Here is a 17,123-nt window from a genome sequence, read left to right as displayed (position 1 = left end):
CAGCCTACAGAATCCTCATTCTTAGAACCGTCCGTAAAGAACACACTAAAATCGGGGTACTGATCTAACAGTGCGGCAAACTCTTGCTGGTACACCTGGGGACTAGTTTGCTGTTTCGAATGCATAGATAAACGTAAATCATGGCGAGGTAGACGAAGCAACCATGGGGGAACAGCGCAAAAGTGAACCAATGAAAGAGAGGGCCACACGAAATCGTCGCCAAGGAAACTCTCACACGCACGGATGTACCATGGACGTGTAGAGCGAGGACGTGCAGCATAGCGCTCGTATATCCGACCACCACGGAGACATGGTCTACACGGGTGGTCTGGAAGACAACGCACATGCGCAGAATAATTAAGAAGTAGTCTGCTGCGACGATATGATAACGAAGGTTCATTGGCCTCAGCATACAAGCTGGCGACGGGACTAGTTCGGTAGGCGCCAGTAGCAAGACGAATACCCAGGTGATCCACTGTGTCAAGTTGTCGTAACAGAGAAGCACGAGCAGAACCATAGACAATACAGCCATAGTCTAACTTGGACCGAATTAGACTACGGTATAAACGAAGTAGAACAGTACGATCAGCACCCCACGTGCGGTGGGAAAGGACACGAAGGAGATTCAGAGCTCGAAGACAAGAATATTTAAGAGTCCGTACATGTGGTGCCCACGACAAGCGACGGTCAAACACCAGACCCAAGAAACGGACTGTATCAACGAATGACAAACGGGTGCCATCGAGGTACAAGTCCGGGTCAACAACGCACGTACGTTGCCGGCAGAAGTGAACACATTGGGATTTCTCGGTGGAAAAGCGAAATCCAGTCTCATTCGACCAGCGAACGAGACGATTGAGAGTCAGTTGAAGCTGTCGAATAAAGCCGCGAAGGTGGCGGGAGCGACAGAAAATGACAAGATCGTCAACATAAAGCAGACCAGACACAGGAGCCTGGATCTGCGAAAAAACGCTGTTGACTGCGACAGCAAACAACGTGACACTAAGAACACTGCCTTGTGGAACACCATTTTCTTGTACAAAGCGCTCTGAGAGAGTAGAGCCCACACGCACTCTAAAGTGTCGCTCGTGAAGAAAATTCGAAATAAAGTGGGCCATATGTCCACGAAGACCCCAGTCGTATAATTGTTTTAGGATTCCGTAACGCCATGTGGTGTCATACGCCTTCTCTAAGTCGAGAAATATAGCAACAAGATGCTGGCCGTCGAGAAAGGCATCTTGAATTTCACCCTCAAGATAAGCAAGATTGTCGGTAGTGGAGCGGAAACGACGAAATCCACTTTGAAATTTGCTCAAAAGGGAATGCGATTCCAAATACCACACCAGGCGCTTGTTGACCATTCGCTCCAGCAGCTTACAGACACAGCTCGTGAGAGCAATGGGTCTGTAGCTCGTGGGGCTAGTTGCGGCTTTCCCTGGCTTTAAGATGGGAAGAACCAGGGCCTCACACCAAGCAGGTGGAAAAAACTCCTCAACCCAGAGGCGATTATACAGCTGCAATAATGCAAGCTGAGAATCGCGGGAGAGGTTGCGCAACATATCATAGGAAACACGGTCAAGCCCGGGAGCAGTATTGGACGATTCGCGGAGAGCAGAATCGAACTCAACGAGCGTGAAAAGAGCGTTATAGTCCTCACTGTTGGCGGTACGGAAATTTAACGGGTTTCGCTCCAGCTGAGGACGTGAACGAGCAAAGGCTGGTGGGTAGTGATCTGACTCAGAGATAGTGGCAAAATGGTGGCCCAAGATATTGGCGATCTCTGAGGGATTGGTCTGTAGAACACCATTCACCGTTAAGGCTGGGACAACAAGTAAAGAAGCGGATCCGTTTAGGGAGCGAACCCGACGCCACACTGTGGACATAGGTGTGCGACTACTGATGGACGAAACGTAATTCTTCCAGCTTTGGCGCTTCGAGAGCTTGACCAGACGTCGAGCACGAGCACGTAGAATGCGTAACTGCTGAAGATGGTCTTCTGTGGGATGATGATTAAAAGTGGCAAGAGCGCGCCGACGAGCCTGGAGAGCCTCACGGAGTTCCGCAGACCACCATGGAACACGCCGGCGAGAAACGTCGCCACCGCATTCTGGAATGGAACCATGAGCAGCATCAAGAACAGTCTGCTCAAAAGCCTCAGCCACAACAGCTACAGGGAGATCATCACGACAATGAAACTCACTGAGCGCACGGAATTTACGCCAGTCAGCACGCTTCAGATTGAAGCGGCGGGGAGGAAAAGGAGGAGTAACTGGGAGACCTTCAACAAACAACGGGGAGTGATCACTGCCACAAAGATCAGGATGCACTCTCCAGGTCAATGAGGTCGAGAGACCAGCACTGCACATGGAGAGGTCGATAGAAGAATATGTGCCATGGGCAGTGGAGAAATGAGTAGGACTGCCATCGTTAAGGATAAGCAAGCCACTCTCCTCAAGAAATTGGGTGACCTCGCGGCCACGACCGTCAGTACGGACAGAACCCCACAGACGGTGATAGGCATTAAGGTCTCCTACAAGCAAGACTGGCGGCTCAAGTTGATGGAAAAGCTGAAGCAGATCGGCGGTTGTAAAGGCTTCTGAGTGAGGAACGTACAATGAGCATACTGTAAGCGGGCGAGAAAAGTGTACTCGCACCGCAACGGCTTGCAGTCGGGACACAATGTGAATTTGCTGAGAATACAAAGAATCGGAGGCACAGACTGCCACGCCGCCAGCAGCGTGGGCAGCGTCTGGCTTGTCACATCGATACATAGTATACCCAGAGAGAACAAATGACTGGGTAGGCTTAAAATGGGTTTCCTGCAAGCAGAGAAGTACAGGCGAGTGGTCAGTTAGCAGTTGGATCAATTCCTCACGGTGACCACAGAAGCCATTGAGGTTCCACTGAAGAAGCGCCATACTGGGAAGGATTAACGTTTCAGGCGAATTTTCCCACGGGGTCCAATAACAGCCCACTCGGAATAAATAAGTTCGTCCTCCACCATGTCAGATTTCAGAGAAACTGCAGGAGGCTTACGAACTGGCGTAGATTTTGTTCTCTTGGGAGTGAGAACAGTCTCGTTCAGCCGGCGAATATGTTGGCTGAGTTTAAGTCCGCCTATATAAGGTGATCGGCGCTGGGCTGGAGTACGCCGAAGAGCACCACTAACAGAAACACGTGGGGTTCTGGGAAGCTCGCTTGTCGTTGCAACCGGGGTCTTCGGGGCACAACTAGTCTGTGGGACCGAGTCTGTCTGGGTGGAAACGTCGGAAGTCTGGGTGGCTACAGATTTTCGGGAACTAGCTGCAACAGTAGCGAAGGAAACAGAAAGCGAAGAAGGGACGCTTTCTTTCAGACGACGCTTAGCATCAGCAGCAGAAATCTTCTCAACAACCATGAGTTCCCGAATACGCTTCTCGCGCTGAAAGGCTGGACAGTCCCGTGACCAAGCTGAATGCTCACCCTTGCAGTTGACATAGAAGGGCTTGGCCGCTTTGCAGGGTTCCGCACCATGACTACCCTGGCCACAAATCGCACAAAGAGCAGCACTCGCATTACACGAGGTGCTGGTGTGCCCATAATGTTGACATTTAAAGCACCGCAAAGGACTAGGGATATACGGCCGAACTTTCAAACGATAGTATCCAGCCTTGACGTACTCCGGAAGCGTGGGCAAACTGAAAGTAAGAATCAGGGACTGGGTGGCGACAAGTTCACCTGACTTCTTACTTTTGATTCGAGCTACGTCGATAACGTGTTGGTCCGCTAACTCCGACTTAATTTCCTCTTCGGTTGCATTGAGGAGATCCCAACACGATATTACCCCTTTGGAAACGTTCAGCATACGATGTGGTTCGACTGACACGTTCACCGGTCCAATAGATGTTAACTTAAGTAGCTTCGCAGTTTGCCTCTCGTCTGTCGTTTCCACCAATAAAGTGCCATTACGCAACTTCTTCATATCTTTTACCTGTCCGGCATGGTAAGTGATAACTTTATGAATAACAAAAGGGGACAAGCCCTTAATAGCACTCGGACGGTTTGCATCAGAATTGGCACTATCAACGTCTTTATCTTTTATTACAAGATACCGGACTACAGGTGTCGCGATACTTGTCTTTTCCACTATCTCAGGTTCAGTTTGTTTGGGCTTCTTCCGTGAGGGAGAGCCCGGATCAGTGTTTAAAGTGTTTTTTCCCATAAAAGTGTTAATTTTAAGTAACATTTGAAGAGGAAAAAAAGGGTGTGAGGTCACACCAGGGCGTGAATAGGGGAACTAACGCTACTCCCTGGCCATCCCTTCAGCACGCCCGACACCTTAGGATCAGCGTGGGGCTGACGCGGTCAAGGGGAATGGAAGTGCAAAAACCATTCCCGTCGACAAAAACGCGTGGCCCCGGAAAAAGAAGAGGTAAAACAAAAGAAAAGATACCTGGCCAACCAAAAGATAGACCCCCACCAGCCCAGAAAGAACAAAACAAAAAACAAAAGGTGCGGATTTTTTTTATTTTTGTTATTGTATTCGTTTTTTTTTTTTTGTATTTTTAGTTTTTTTGATTTTTTTTGTATTTTATATTTTCAAAGACTAAACACACCGGACAAAACAAACACTGGACGCACACAACAGGAGGCCGGGTGGGTGCACGTCCTCCTCAAGTGGAGGAAGACGTCCACTAGACCTGCCTCTTCCCGACTCCCACCAACCACCCGCGAGTCCGGTAGCGGTATTCGCGGCTGAGAGGGCATGCAATGATATGCAGATGAGGGGTGAGACATGAATGAATGGATGATGAAGCCGCCCTCTCAGCTCCACCCCCTCCCCGACGATGACGGTCCGCTACATGGAGGGGGTTCTAGGTTTTAGAGGCCGATGCAAGTTCAGAATGTATATTCCCAATAAACCAGAGAAGTATGGACTAAAGCTTGTATTCATGTGCGATGCACATTCAAAATATCTGGTATCAGGAATACCATATGTAGGAAAACAAACATACACAGGGCCCGACCCTCTGGCTCAATATCTAGTAAGAGAACTGGTAAGCACATTGTATGGAACTAATGCCAACATCACTGTCAACAATTGGTTTACTTCCTTCCCGCTTCTAGAAGAAATGTTGGACCGGGGAATAACAATGGTGGGAACACTGCGACGGAACAAATCTGATATTTCTGCAGAAGCAGTTCAAACTAAAAGGAGACCACCTAACACCACAATGTTTCTGTATGACTCACATAAGAAAGAACAATTAATGTCTTTCTCACCCAAGAAAGGCAAGATAGTGTTATTAGCTTCAACTATGCACTACACAACAGATGTTTCTGAAGTGACAGGGAAGCCAGAAGTTATCGAATTTTACAATGAAACTAAAGATGGTGTCGATACGTTTGATCAATTGTGCAAATACTACTCGTGTAGCAGACGTACACGGCGTTGGCCAATGGCCGTATTTTACGGATTGCTAAACGCAGCAGGTATAAATTCTTTCATTATCTGGCCATATGTCTTAGCAGCTCGTACAGAAAAATCCTATGTGCCTTCTAGCATTAAAAGGTAGTTAATATTAAACTTAGTGCATGACTACATAAGTGGGTTGATATCAATCAGATTGAAATGAAGCGTTTCTTGGCATATGGATGGGCATTGCGCAAATGCAACACATCTCAAAACTATTGGAGTAAAAATGAACTATACGAAACGAAAATCAAGAAATAGATTTGAGCTTCTCTTGAATATGTTTCGCTGTGCTGATAATAGTAAGGAAAAGAGGGGAGACCGTATCTGTAAAATCCAAAGACTCACGTATATGGTGGTGTACAATTTTCAGACTAAGTAATTCCCGAGGAAAGAATAATGTATTGACGAAAGCATGGTGTCATTTCAGGAATGGATAGTGCTCAAACAGTACACAAAAGGAAAGTATCCATACGCAACGCCTATAGTTCACCATGGATTAATACTGATGAACTCGAGAAGGCAACGGGTATTTTATCTGAAAGACCAATATTAAATCTCCATTCTTGGAAATCGCAGATATCAGTGTGATTTCAAGTAGCGAAGCCACTTACGAAAAGCACTAACAGAAAAGCAGCACTAAAACTAAGCAATTCGTTAAGAAACTACTATTGTAGACGAGACTATTAAGAATGAATTTGACAGTGGAATTCAAGACTTTAGTCAACAAGATAAATGTAGCGAATTTGTGTAAATAGAACGATCAGACACTTCCATCAAAGTAGATGAATTTTGTGAAACATACAAAGGAGATGAAGCAAATGAAACGAAAACAGAACAAACCCTATGTGTTAGAAAAAAAGGGCAGTTTAACTTTAAAATTAATTTCGAAAAAAATGAGGTAAGACGAAAAATTACTAGTTATTTTTCTTTCAAACTTTCATGGAAGAATGGTACGGCATAATGCCAAAAAAAATTTAAAATGAGAAGCTAAAACATCTATTACAGAAGCATTGGACGGATTTATTTAGTAGAAAATTTGATGTAAATAAGAAATGTGGGTTAAAACTTTTATATCACAAAATTTCAGAAAGGAAAGTGTTTTATATAACAGCAATAGCAGGTGGCTGTGTGATGAGCAGAGAGTATAAACTTATAATTATAAATTCTCCACATAATGCAGAGGTCACAGTACATGTTATCGGTTTCGGCGATTATACTTAGGCGATCACCAAAATTATATTATTTTCAGAAGATTTGCTAGAGGAGCGGTTCGGGATGAACTCGGTAGAATGTGTGTACTGGATACTCCTAAAAGAATAAGTCATTTCCACGCACGGAGATATTATTAGAAAGTAATTTAACGATATTCTCTTCCAAACATGTTCTGAAACGAGATAGATATGAAATAATCAATGCAGATGATAAGTTAAAAAAAAAATCCTTCATTGACGTTGTAGAGGCCTGGCAGAAATTTGTGAAATTAGTATTAACAATATCTGAGAAATAAGGTATATGTCATTCAAAATTCAATTGTATAGCAAATAACAACTGCAATTGTTTGTAAGAAACTCCAATAATAAAATTCCATATGCTCGTATTGACTCTACAGAGTTCATAGTACTGAAACTTATATGGTACAAAACTAAAAAAAAAAAAAAAAAAAAAAAGTCTTCTATCTTGCTGTTGCATTTCAACCAGAAAAGAGAGAGCTTTCAACTCTACTCCAACAACTTATTTCTATGGAATATGCCGACTTATTTCATTTCAAATATTTATAAACAATATAAAATGAAATCTTCAAAAGAAATATCGTTAATAGAAATTGATTTCAGCTTTGTTACTTCATTCTGTTATGAAACCATTTAATAACGAGGATCTTATATACTATTTAGGGAATGTCGGGAAACTGTAGAAGTTGTTTGTACATGTACTCATACCTGTAATGCCCATTTATCTCATGCCTCATCCATTAATTTAGCGTGAGAAAAGTCACCTACGTTCATTAAACAACTACTGAACGTTGTGATCCTTAAACTGCAAGAGTGAACAACACTGAAAGGTTTTGCAGAAATATTTATAGATTGTACAGTAGTTTGAATTCAGAATTTAGGACACGGACTAGCATGGATGCACTTACACGATTGCAAGCCGTTAATAAATACTTGATGATGAACAAGTAAATTTTAATTGACGCGACTCAACTACTGAAAATGTCATAAGTTAACATTTTACCATCAGTTTCTAATGTGCAGAATCTTTGATACCATCACGTCTACAACCAGGAAATATGAAAATTAATAAGTTTGTTTTTATTTAAAAATTGGAAAAAAGTGAAGATATCGTTTCGTAAACAGTTTATTCTTAGATACGTATATAAGCAGATTATTTTCGGAACAGCTATGACATCTGGCACGAGACTAGTCAGGGAGCTGGAACATGGGAGGGGAGTCACGTGATGAGTTGCGCAGAGTGAAAGGGCTGTGGTCAGTATGTGTCTCAGAAGAGCCAAGTGAAGATCCGCATAAGTGGGTACAAGCTTGTGTATTTTTTGTGTATATACAAATCGAAAGATAGTGTTGTTTTGAAGTGAACTTTTTTCACTTTTAGAACATGCCTCCTATTCATTCCGAAGTATATCGGAATACGCTTCGTGGTGGAACGCAGGAGTGTTCGTAAACTCATTAAAGTCCATTAAGAAAGAAATATTGAAAGTGAAAGCTGTAAGATCATTATGTTACGGCACGCCGTGGAGAAATAAAAATCGTCCACGTCCTTGCAATAACCTAGACGATTTCGATATGTTTGGAATTCTACATCGAAGAACACAAAGTGCCGACAGTGAAGTCTTTGCTTGTAAAATTGCAGGAAAAAATACAAGGGACATGAGTACAACTTGTTAAAAATTTTCAAAACACTCAGTTTCGGTGAAAAAAGTCACAAACTAATAGGCAAATTCTTATTGACAGGACTGATAAATGCAGTGTACGAATTGCTTATTTGCAAGAAATCATTCGATTCCGTTGCATAGATGGTCCCAATGTTACAGTTAAGAAACACATACAGTGGCTCAAAAAAGTATTGGGCGGATAAGAGGTATGAGACAAAAGTAGGAATAGTAGAACCATGTTACGTGTGGTCGTAAAACTTATGGAGGACATTCATGTACATGTATATGTCACGTACATACCCAGATAATCGGCATATATACCGTTGTTTTCCAACAGAACAGCAATATTGAAGGTCGGGCGTCATTCAACGCCAAATAAGTATTGGGCGAGCAAACATCTTGGTTATGAATACGCGCCCTCTGAGGCGGCTTCACCCTTGAAGACCCGTGTGTCTTTGTACACAAAAGAATCTAGTTGTAGGAAAGTGGACAGCAGTAACATCGTGCCTTTCGTGAAGCAGCAATGGGGGAAAAGCAAAGGCAACAACGGAGGAAAAATGGAAGCTTGTAGTGGAGCTGTTTTGGAACAGAAAATTGTTTACAGAAACCAGCGAAACTATTCGAATACCAAGGAAAATGGTTCATAATACCGTTCACGAATATTGTATAAGAAAATGAAGAGTAGATACATGCATTGAGAAGCGGCAGCCCGTCAAAGCTTTCAGTGACAGCAAAACGAAACATTGCGTATCAAGTGGCCAACAATCCGAGTTAAGTGCGCCGAGGTTAGCAGCTAAAGCTGAACGTGATGTGGGAATGACTGTGTGTACTGAAACCATCAGAAATGTGTTTCGTGATAGGGAATATATGGGAAGAACAACACGTCGAAAGCCCTACATAAGCAAGACGAACAAGCAAAAGAGATTGACGTACCTGAAAGAGCACAAAAATGATACTTATGAGTTCTGAAAATCAATTTTACCGATGAGAGTGAATTTAATGTCCTGAAGTCAGACGGACGTGTGATATTGTCAAGGAAGGAGAATGCAGAAATAGACGAGAAAAATCTTACAACCTCTGTGAAAGATGTAGGAGGTTCTGTTATGGTATGGGGTTGTATGAGTACAAATGGTGTGGGTGATTCATGCTTTATTGAAGAGACAATGGACCACAAGGCTTACATCAACATTCTAATGACACACCTTCCTCCAAGTGTGGAAAATATGGGTCTCCCTCCCCAATATGTCTTGACAGAAGATAATGACCCCAAGCATACAACTCTAAATACCTGGTTTTGGTTGTTATATAACGCACCTCGTTGAATCGAAACAAACCATAATCTCCCGACATCAACCCAATCAAGAATTTATGGCACTGCTTGGAACAAAATATTCGCAAACACGACATCTCTAACAAAAAGAACCTGAAAAGTGCATTAGTAGTAGAATAGGGTAAATCTTATCGTGAGACCACACACAGCTTGGTATGTTCGATGCCAGAGAAGTTGTGTGCAGTTATCAAAAGTAACGAAGGACCTACCAAGCACTAAGAATGGTAACATGTTTAAAAAATAGTAATCATTCTTGACTGCCCAATACTTCTTTGGTGGCAATTGTGGTAAGTTTATTTTATTTTTTAGTTTTGCCCTTTTCACACTGTTACTGCTTTGTTTCTATCTTACCTGTTCCAGCTTATGGGGTAATACATAAGCTGGAAGTAGAGTGAATGTTCGTTTATTATTGCATTTTCCTTCCATTTCACACCCTGACATATTACATATCTTGACAGACCAATACTTTTTTCAGTCAGTGTATACACAGCTCTCACACAACGCCCAATATATGGTGTGACAGCAGCATTGAGGGTCTGAAAGCACTAACATCCAAGGCACAGCGTCTTATTACTGTGAATGCATGCAGCGATAAAGGCTTCATTCCTAATGCCCTGTTGATATTCAAGTCCAGTCAAATAACCGACGACTGTCACAGAGAAATGTATGCCACAAATTAAATAGCTGAATCAAAGAACAGCTTCTCCCAAATTTGCCGTGAGTAATTCCCCGGAGCAGAACTGCGAATTGGAAGTTTTTTTTAAAAAAAATGCCATGTGAATATACAGTAGATGCATTGTATTAAAGACTGTACAATATACTTGAAACCAGACAACATATGTATTTGTACAGCGTGTGTGTATATCCCGGTGGTCAGTTAAAACATGATTGATTGATGTTGGATGCGGAACCGCTTGAACGGGAGGCTATCAGTACGATAACAAAGTTGAGGTTCGTGAGATTTATAGTTAATTTACAGAAAAAACCATGGACATCTGTTTGTGACCACATGGAGCTTTATTCAAAGTTTTCGAGATTTTCTGTATGACTTTGAATATAGATATACCCTAGTCAAAATAATGTTGGATAAAGTCTTTGGAAAATATACCGGTATGATATAAAAGTGTACAAGAAGCAATGTTATGAGTACGTCAAAAATTTAACATTAATGTGAGTAAAATATTTTATCTTGAAGCAGAGATTAGTACATTGTGTGTAGAATAGAATAGAGGATTAATGGGGTCGTCAGCATCGATGCTATATGTCCCCGTGACGTTAACAGGGTTGCTCAGAATTATAAGATTGAAATCAGAACAAGCTAAAAGTAATAGACTTCAATGAATCAAAGCACTGCTAAATGACAAAACGAAAAGAAAAAACAAAAAAGAAAATTAAAGAATAAATAATATAAAATATATAAAAATAATAATATATAGAAAACAAGAAAAGGTGACAAATATAATTATTTAGCAGCAATAAAATAGTAGCAACACACTAAAAGAGCTCAGAGAACGTGAGCAACACCAGAAGCACGAACAAACTCAAGTACTCGGTTAACTATATCAGTGTCATCCCGCAAGGTACGGGTAACAAGAGAAGGCAGTCCATAACGTTATCTGAGTATTCAGGACATTCAACGAGAATATGGTGAATACTCAGAGGGACAATACACTCTTCACAGTACGGACGGTCCATACCACGCAGCAGATAACCATGCGTTAGATGAGAGTGTGCGATACGCAAACGCGCCAGGATGACTTCGTCTCTACGATTGATGCGGAAAGACGTTCGCCAATTACCTAGAATGGGCTAAACTGCCTGAAGTTTATTGTCATTTGCCTGGTCCCAAAGAACTTGCCAGTGAGTGCGCATCAAGCTGGAAAAATAACGACAAAGATCGGAGCACGGAAGGCTATGCTCCTGTGCAACTGTAGCCAAGGCGGCGGTCTTGGCAGCTGTTGAGTTGAGTTGATTTTAGTTTAGCGTCCCTTTCAGCAGCGAGGCTGTATGAGACGTGGACCTACTGATTAATGTGGAATCCGAACCACATGAGCTCCCGCCGGGAATCGAACCCGGGTCTCCCACGCCAAAGGGTCTTGGCAGCTGTGTCACCAAGTTCGTTGCCGCGGATGCCGACATGACTCGGTATCCAGCAAACAACGACGACACAACCCTGTTGCTGCAACTGATGGCACCTCAGAAGAATGTCATGCACAAGAGAGTTCATACTGAACACATTCTGTAGACTCAGATCCACGCTCTGAGAATCGGTGCAAACAAGAGCACGATACCACACCAGGCGCTTGCTGACCATGCGTTAAAACAGCTTACAGACAGTTATTGAGAGCAATGGGTCTGTAGCTCGTGGAACTAGTGGCGACTTTGCCTGGCTTTAAGATAGGAAGAACGAGTGACTCACTCCAAGCCGGTGGAAAAAACTCCTCTACCCAGATGCGATGATACAGTTGCAATAAAGCAAGCTGGGTATCGCGGGAGAGGTTGCAAAACATTTCGTAGGATATACGAGCAAGCCCGGGAGCAGTATTGGACGATTCACGAAGAGCAGAATCGAATTCAACAAGGGTGAAAGGAACATTGTAATCTTCTCTGTTGGCGGGACGGAAGTTTAACGGGATCCGCTCTGGAGGATAATGTGCAGACTCAGAGATAGAAGCAAAATACTGGCCCAAAGTGTTAGCTATCTCCGAAGGGTGAGTAACTAAGACACCATTCACAGTCAAGGGAGGAACATCAACAGGAGTATTTCCAGTAAGGGATCGGACCCGACGCCACACTCTGGACATCGCTGTTCAACTATTGATGAACGAAAAGTATTTCTTCCAGCTTTGGCGCTACGAAAGCTTGATAAGACGTCTAGCTCGAGCACGTAGAATGCGGAAACATTGCAGATTGTCGTCAGTTGGATGACGATAAAAAGTGGCAAGAGAGCGTCGACGAGCCAGGATAGCCACACGAATGTCCGGAGACCAGCAGGGAACACGCGGCGGGAGACGTCGCCTCCATATTCTGGAATTGAACCATGAGCAGCATCAAAAACAGCTCGCTGAAAAGCTTCTGCAACAGCAGCTACAAGGAGATCATTCCGACATTGAAACTCACTGAGCTCACGAAGGTTACGCCAGTCAGTACGCTTGAGATTAAAGCGGCGGAGGAGTTCAGGAGGAGCAACAGGGAAACCATCAAGAAACAAGGGGAAATGATCACTGAAACAAAGATCAGGGGGCACCGGCCATGTCAATGAGGTCGAGAGTATGAGTATCAGTAGGGGGATTAATGGGGACGTCAGCAACGAGGCTATATGTCCCCGTCACGATTAACAACGTTGCTCAGGACTGCATCTTAAAAAGAAACTAAAATGAATACGGTGCAAACAACGAAAGCGCTGCTAAATGAAGAGGAAAAGGAAATACAGGTAAAAATAGAAGATAAAAGAATAAATAAGTTAAAATATATAACGATAACAATATACGGAAAAAATAGATAAAAATTAGAGATAATATAAAAATTAAACAGCGATAAAACAATCACAACAGACTAAGACAGCTCAGAGAACATGAGCAACTCCACAATCAGAAACAAACTTAACTACCCGGCTAACGTCATGATCATCCCCCAAAGCACGAGTAAGGAGACAAGGCAGTCCGTAACGTTCTCTGAGAACTGAGTATTCAGGACATTCAACAAGAATGTGCTGAATACTCAGAGGGACAATACACTCCTCACAATACGGACGGTCTAATCCACGCAACAAATAACTATGCGTCAGATAAGAGTGTCCGATACGCAGACGCGCCAGGAGCACTTCATCGCGACAAGAGGAAGAAGATGTATGCCACGTTCCTAAAATCGGCTTAACTGCATGAAGTTTATTCCCAATCGCCTGGTCTCAATCAGCTTGCCACTGAGAGCGCAGCAAGCTGGAAAAATGACGACAAAGATCGGAGCAGGGAAGGGTATGCTCTAGTGCAACCCCGGCCAAAGGGGCGTTCTTGGCAGCTGTGTCAGCACGTTCGTTTCCCCGGATGCCGACATGACCCGGCACCCAGCAGACAACGACGACACAATCCTGTTGCTGCAATTGATGGCATCTCACAAGAATGTCTTGCACAAGAGAGTTCATGCTAAAGACATTCTGTAGACTCAGAACCACGCTCTGTGAATCGGTGCAAACAAACACCCGTCGTAATGAAAGCGTGAGAGCATGGTCCAAGGCAAGCTTAAGTACAGTCAATTCAGCAGTGAACACGGAACACAGGTGATGCAATTGGAATTCTGAGCTGCCCTCGTCTGTGACAAAGACAGCCTACAGAATCACCATCCTTAGAACCGTCCGTATAGAACACATTAAAATCGGGGTACTGATCTAACAGTGCAGCAAACTTCTGCTGGTACACCTGGGAACTAGTAGCCTGTTTCGAATGTACAGACAAACTGGTATCATAGCAAGGTATAGAAAGCAGCCATGGTGAACTAGCAAAAAAATGAACCAATGAAAGACAGGGCCACACGAAATCATCAGAACGGAAACTCTCATACGCCCGGATGTACCAGGGACGTGCAGAACGACGACGTGCCACATAGCGCTCGTAATTCCGAACACCACGGACACGTAGTCCACAAGGGTGGTCTGGAATACAGCGCACATGTGCAGCATAATTAAGAAGGAGCCTCCTGCGACGATACGCTAAGGAAGGTTCATTGACTTCAACGTACAGGCTGGCAACAGGACTGGTACGATAGGCGCCAGTAGCAATCCGAATACCCAGGTGATGCACTGTATCAAGTTGGCGCAACAAGGAATCACGAGCAGAGCCATAGGCAATACAGCCGTAGTCTAACTTGGACCGAATTGGACTACGGTACAAGCGAAGCAGAACAGTACGATCAGCACCCCATGTGCGGTGGGAAACGACACGAAGGAGATTCAGAGCTCTAAGACAAGTATACTTAAGATTACGAATATATGGTGCCCACGACAAGTATACTTAAGATTACGAATATATGGTGCCCACGACAAGTATACTTAAGATTACGAATATATGGTGCCCACGACAAGTATACTTAAGATTACGAATATATGGTGCCCACGACAAGTATACTTAAGATTACGAATATATGGTGCCCACGACAAGTATACTTAAGATTACGAATATATGGTGCCCACGACAAGCGACCGTCAAAGACCAGACCCAAGAAACGGACTGTATCAACGAAGGACAAACGGGTGCCACCGAGATTTAAGTCCGGGTCAACAATGCAAGTACGCTGACGGCATAAGTGAACACATTGGGATTTCTCGGTGGAAAGCGAAATCCTGTCTCATTCGACCAGCGAACAAGACGATTGAGAGTCAGTTGAAGCTGTCGAGTAATGCCGCGAAGGTGGCGGGAGCGACAGAAGATTACAAGGTCGTCAACATAAAGCAGACCAGACACAGGAGCCTGGATCTGAGAAAGAACACTGTTGAGGGCAACAGCAAACAACGTGACACTAAGGACACTGCCTTCTGGAACACCATTTTCTTGCACAAACCGCTCTGAGAGACTAGATCCCACACGCACTCGAAAATGTCGCTCGTGAAGGAAATTACTAATAAATTCTGCCATATGGCCACGAAGACCCCAGTCATGTAATTGCCTTAGGATTCCGTAACGCCATGTAGTGTCATACGCCTTTTCTAATTCAAAAAATATAGCTACAAGGTGGTCGCCGCGGAGAAAAGCGTCTTGAGTTTCAGCCTCAAGATAAGCGACATTGTCTGTGGTGGAGCGGAAACGACGAAATCCACTTTGGAACTTGCTGAAAAATGAATTGGATTCCAAATACCACACCAAGCGCTTGTTGACCATGCGTTCAAACAACTTACAGACGCAGCTCGTAAGAGCTATGGGTCTGTAGCTCCTGGGGCTAGTTGCGACTTTCCCAGGCTTGAGGATTGGAAGAACCAGAGCCTCACGCCAAGCAGGCGGGAAAAACTCCTCAACCCAAAGGCGGTTATACAGCTGCAATAAAGCAAACTGAGTATCGCGGAAGAGGTGGCGCAACATTTCGTAGGAAATACGGTCAAGCCCTGGGGCAGTATTGGACGATTCACGAAGAGCTGAATCGAACTCAACAAGCGTGAAAGGGGCATCGTAATCCTCGCTGTTGGCGCTACGGAAGTTTAACGGGTTCCGCTCTAACCGAGTCTTAATACGTGCAAACGCGGGAGGGTAGTGTCCCGACTCAGAGATAGATGCAAAATACTGGCCTAAAGCGTCACATATCTCTGAAGGGTTAGTCTCAAATACATCATTCACAGATAAAGCAGGAACATTGATAGAAGAATAAGTGCCAGTAAGGGAGCGGACCCGCCGCAACACAGTAGACATGGATGTGCGACTATTTATGGACGAAACATAAGTCTTCCAGCTTTGGCGCTTCGAGAGCTTGATAAGACGTCTAGCCCGAGCACGCAGAATGCGGAACTACTGAAGATTTTCGTCAGTGGGATGACGATTGAAAATTACAAGAGCACGTCGACGAGCCAGGATAGCCTCACGAATCTCCGAAGACCACCATGGAACACGTCGGCAAAACACTTCGCCACCACATTCTGGAATGGAAACATGAGCAGCATCAAGAACAGTCTGTTTAAAATTCTCTGCAACAGCAGCTACAGGGAGATCATCACGAATACAGTATGAAACTCACTGAGCTCGCTAAATTTATGCCAGTCAGCACGCTTCGGATTAAAGCTGCGCTGAGGTAAAGCACACAAGGTGAGAGCACATAAGAAGTACTGTGAAAGCGCTACATCGGACATTGCCCGAATGTATAATCATGCAATGCGAGGCGTTGATCTTTTAGATCAACTAATTTCCTTATATCGTATTTATATGCATTCAAGAAAGTGGATTCTCAGACTAATTTTCCATGCAACTGACTTTGTAACTGTAAGCAGCTTGATCGAATATAAGTATAGTTGTTCTGCAGTTTCAATCCCAGCGAAGAACAGTCTTCACCATTTGTATTTTAGCATGCGAATTTCAGAAAGTTTTTGAAGCCAGGCAAACCAATTGTGAAGAAACGAGAAAGGTCTGCCATTGTTGATATTCAAGCTGTGAGCAAACCAGAGCGCGACAAAGAAGAACAACGTCCAATTCCAGCAGTTCATTAAGACCTTATTGGCCACATGCGACATTTAGACGGGAACAAGGAAGGAAAGCGTTGTAAAAATGGACTGTGTAACCGGAAAACAAATTTCTATTCTGATAAATATATATGTATTACAAAGGAAAGAAACTGTTACGTCATTTACCATCGTAGTGCGTAAACTTTTTACATAGATGAGATGCTAACAATACATTTGTGTTGGTCTACTACAGTTATTTTTATATATTCAGCAGCTGTATGAATAATTTTCACTGTCGATATACTCAAATTATTTT

General features: G+C 43.6%; 1 protein-coding gene across 1 annotated transcript; it reads right to left on the bottom strand.

Moving 5' to 3' along the window:
* Positions 1–11,999: 11,999 nt before the first annotated feature.
* LOC145689626 (uncharacterized) lies at positions 12,000–12,476 on the bottom strand. Its single transcript, XM_081763814.1, has one exon. The coding sequence runs from the start codon at positions 12,474–12,476 to the stop codon at positions 12,000–12,002; it is 477 nt and encodes a 158-aa protein (XP_081619940.1).
* Between the last annotated feature and the right edge of the window lie 4,647 nt (positions 12,477–17,123).

The sequence above is a fragment of the Thermobia domestica genome, chromosome 7, assembly GCF_964235325.1.
Source record: "Thermobia domestica chromosome 7, izTheDome1.hap1.1, whole genome shotgun sequence".
NCBI lineage: Eukaryota > Metazoa > Arthropoda > Insecta > Zygentoma > Lepismatidae > Thermobia > Thermobia domestica.
The sequence above is the reverse complement of the archived record's forward strand: the minus strand, read 5'-3'. Positions and strand labels throughout refer to the sequence as shown.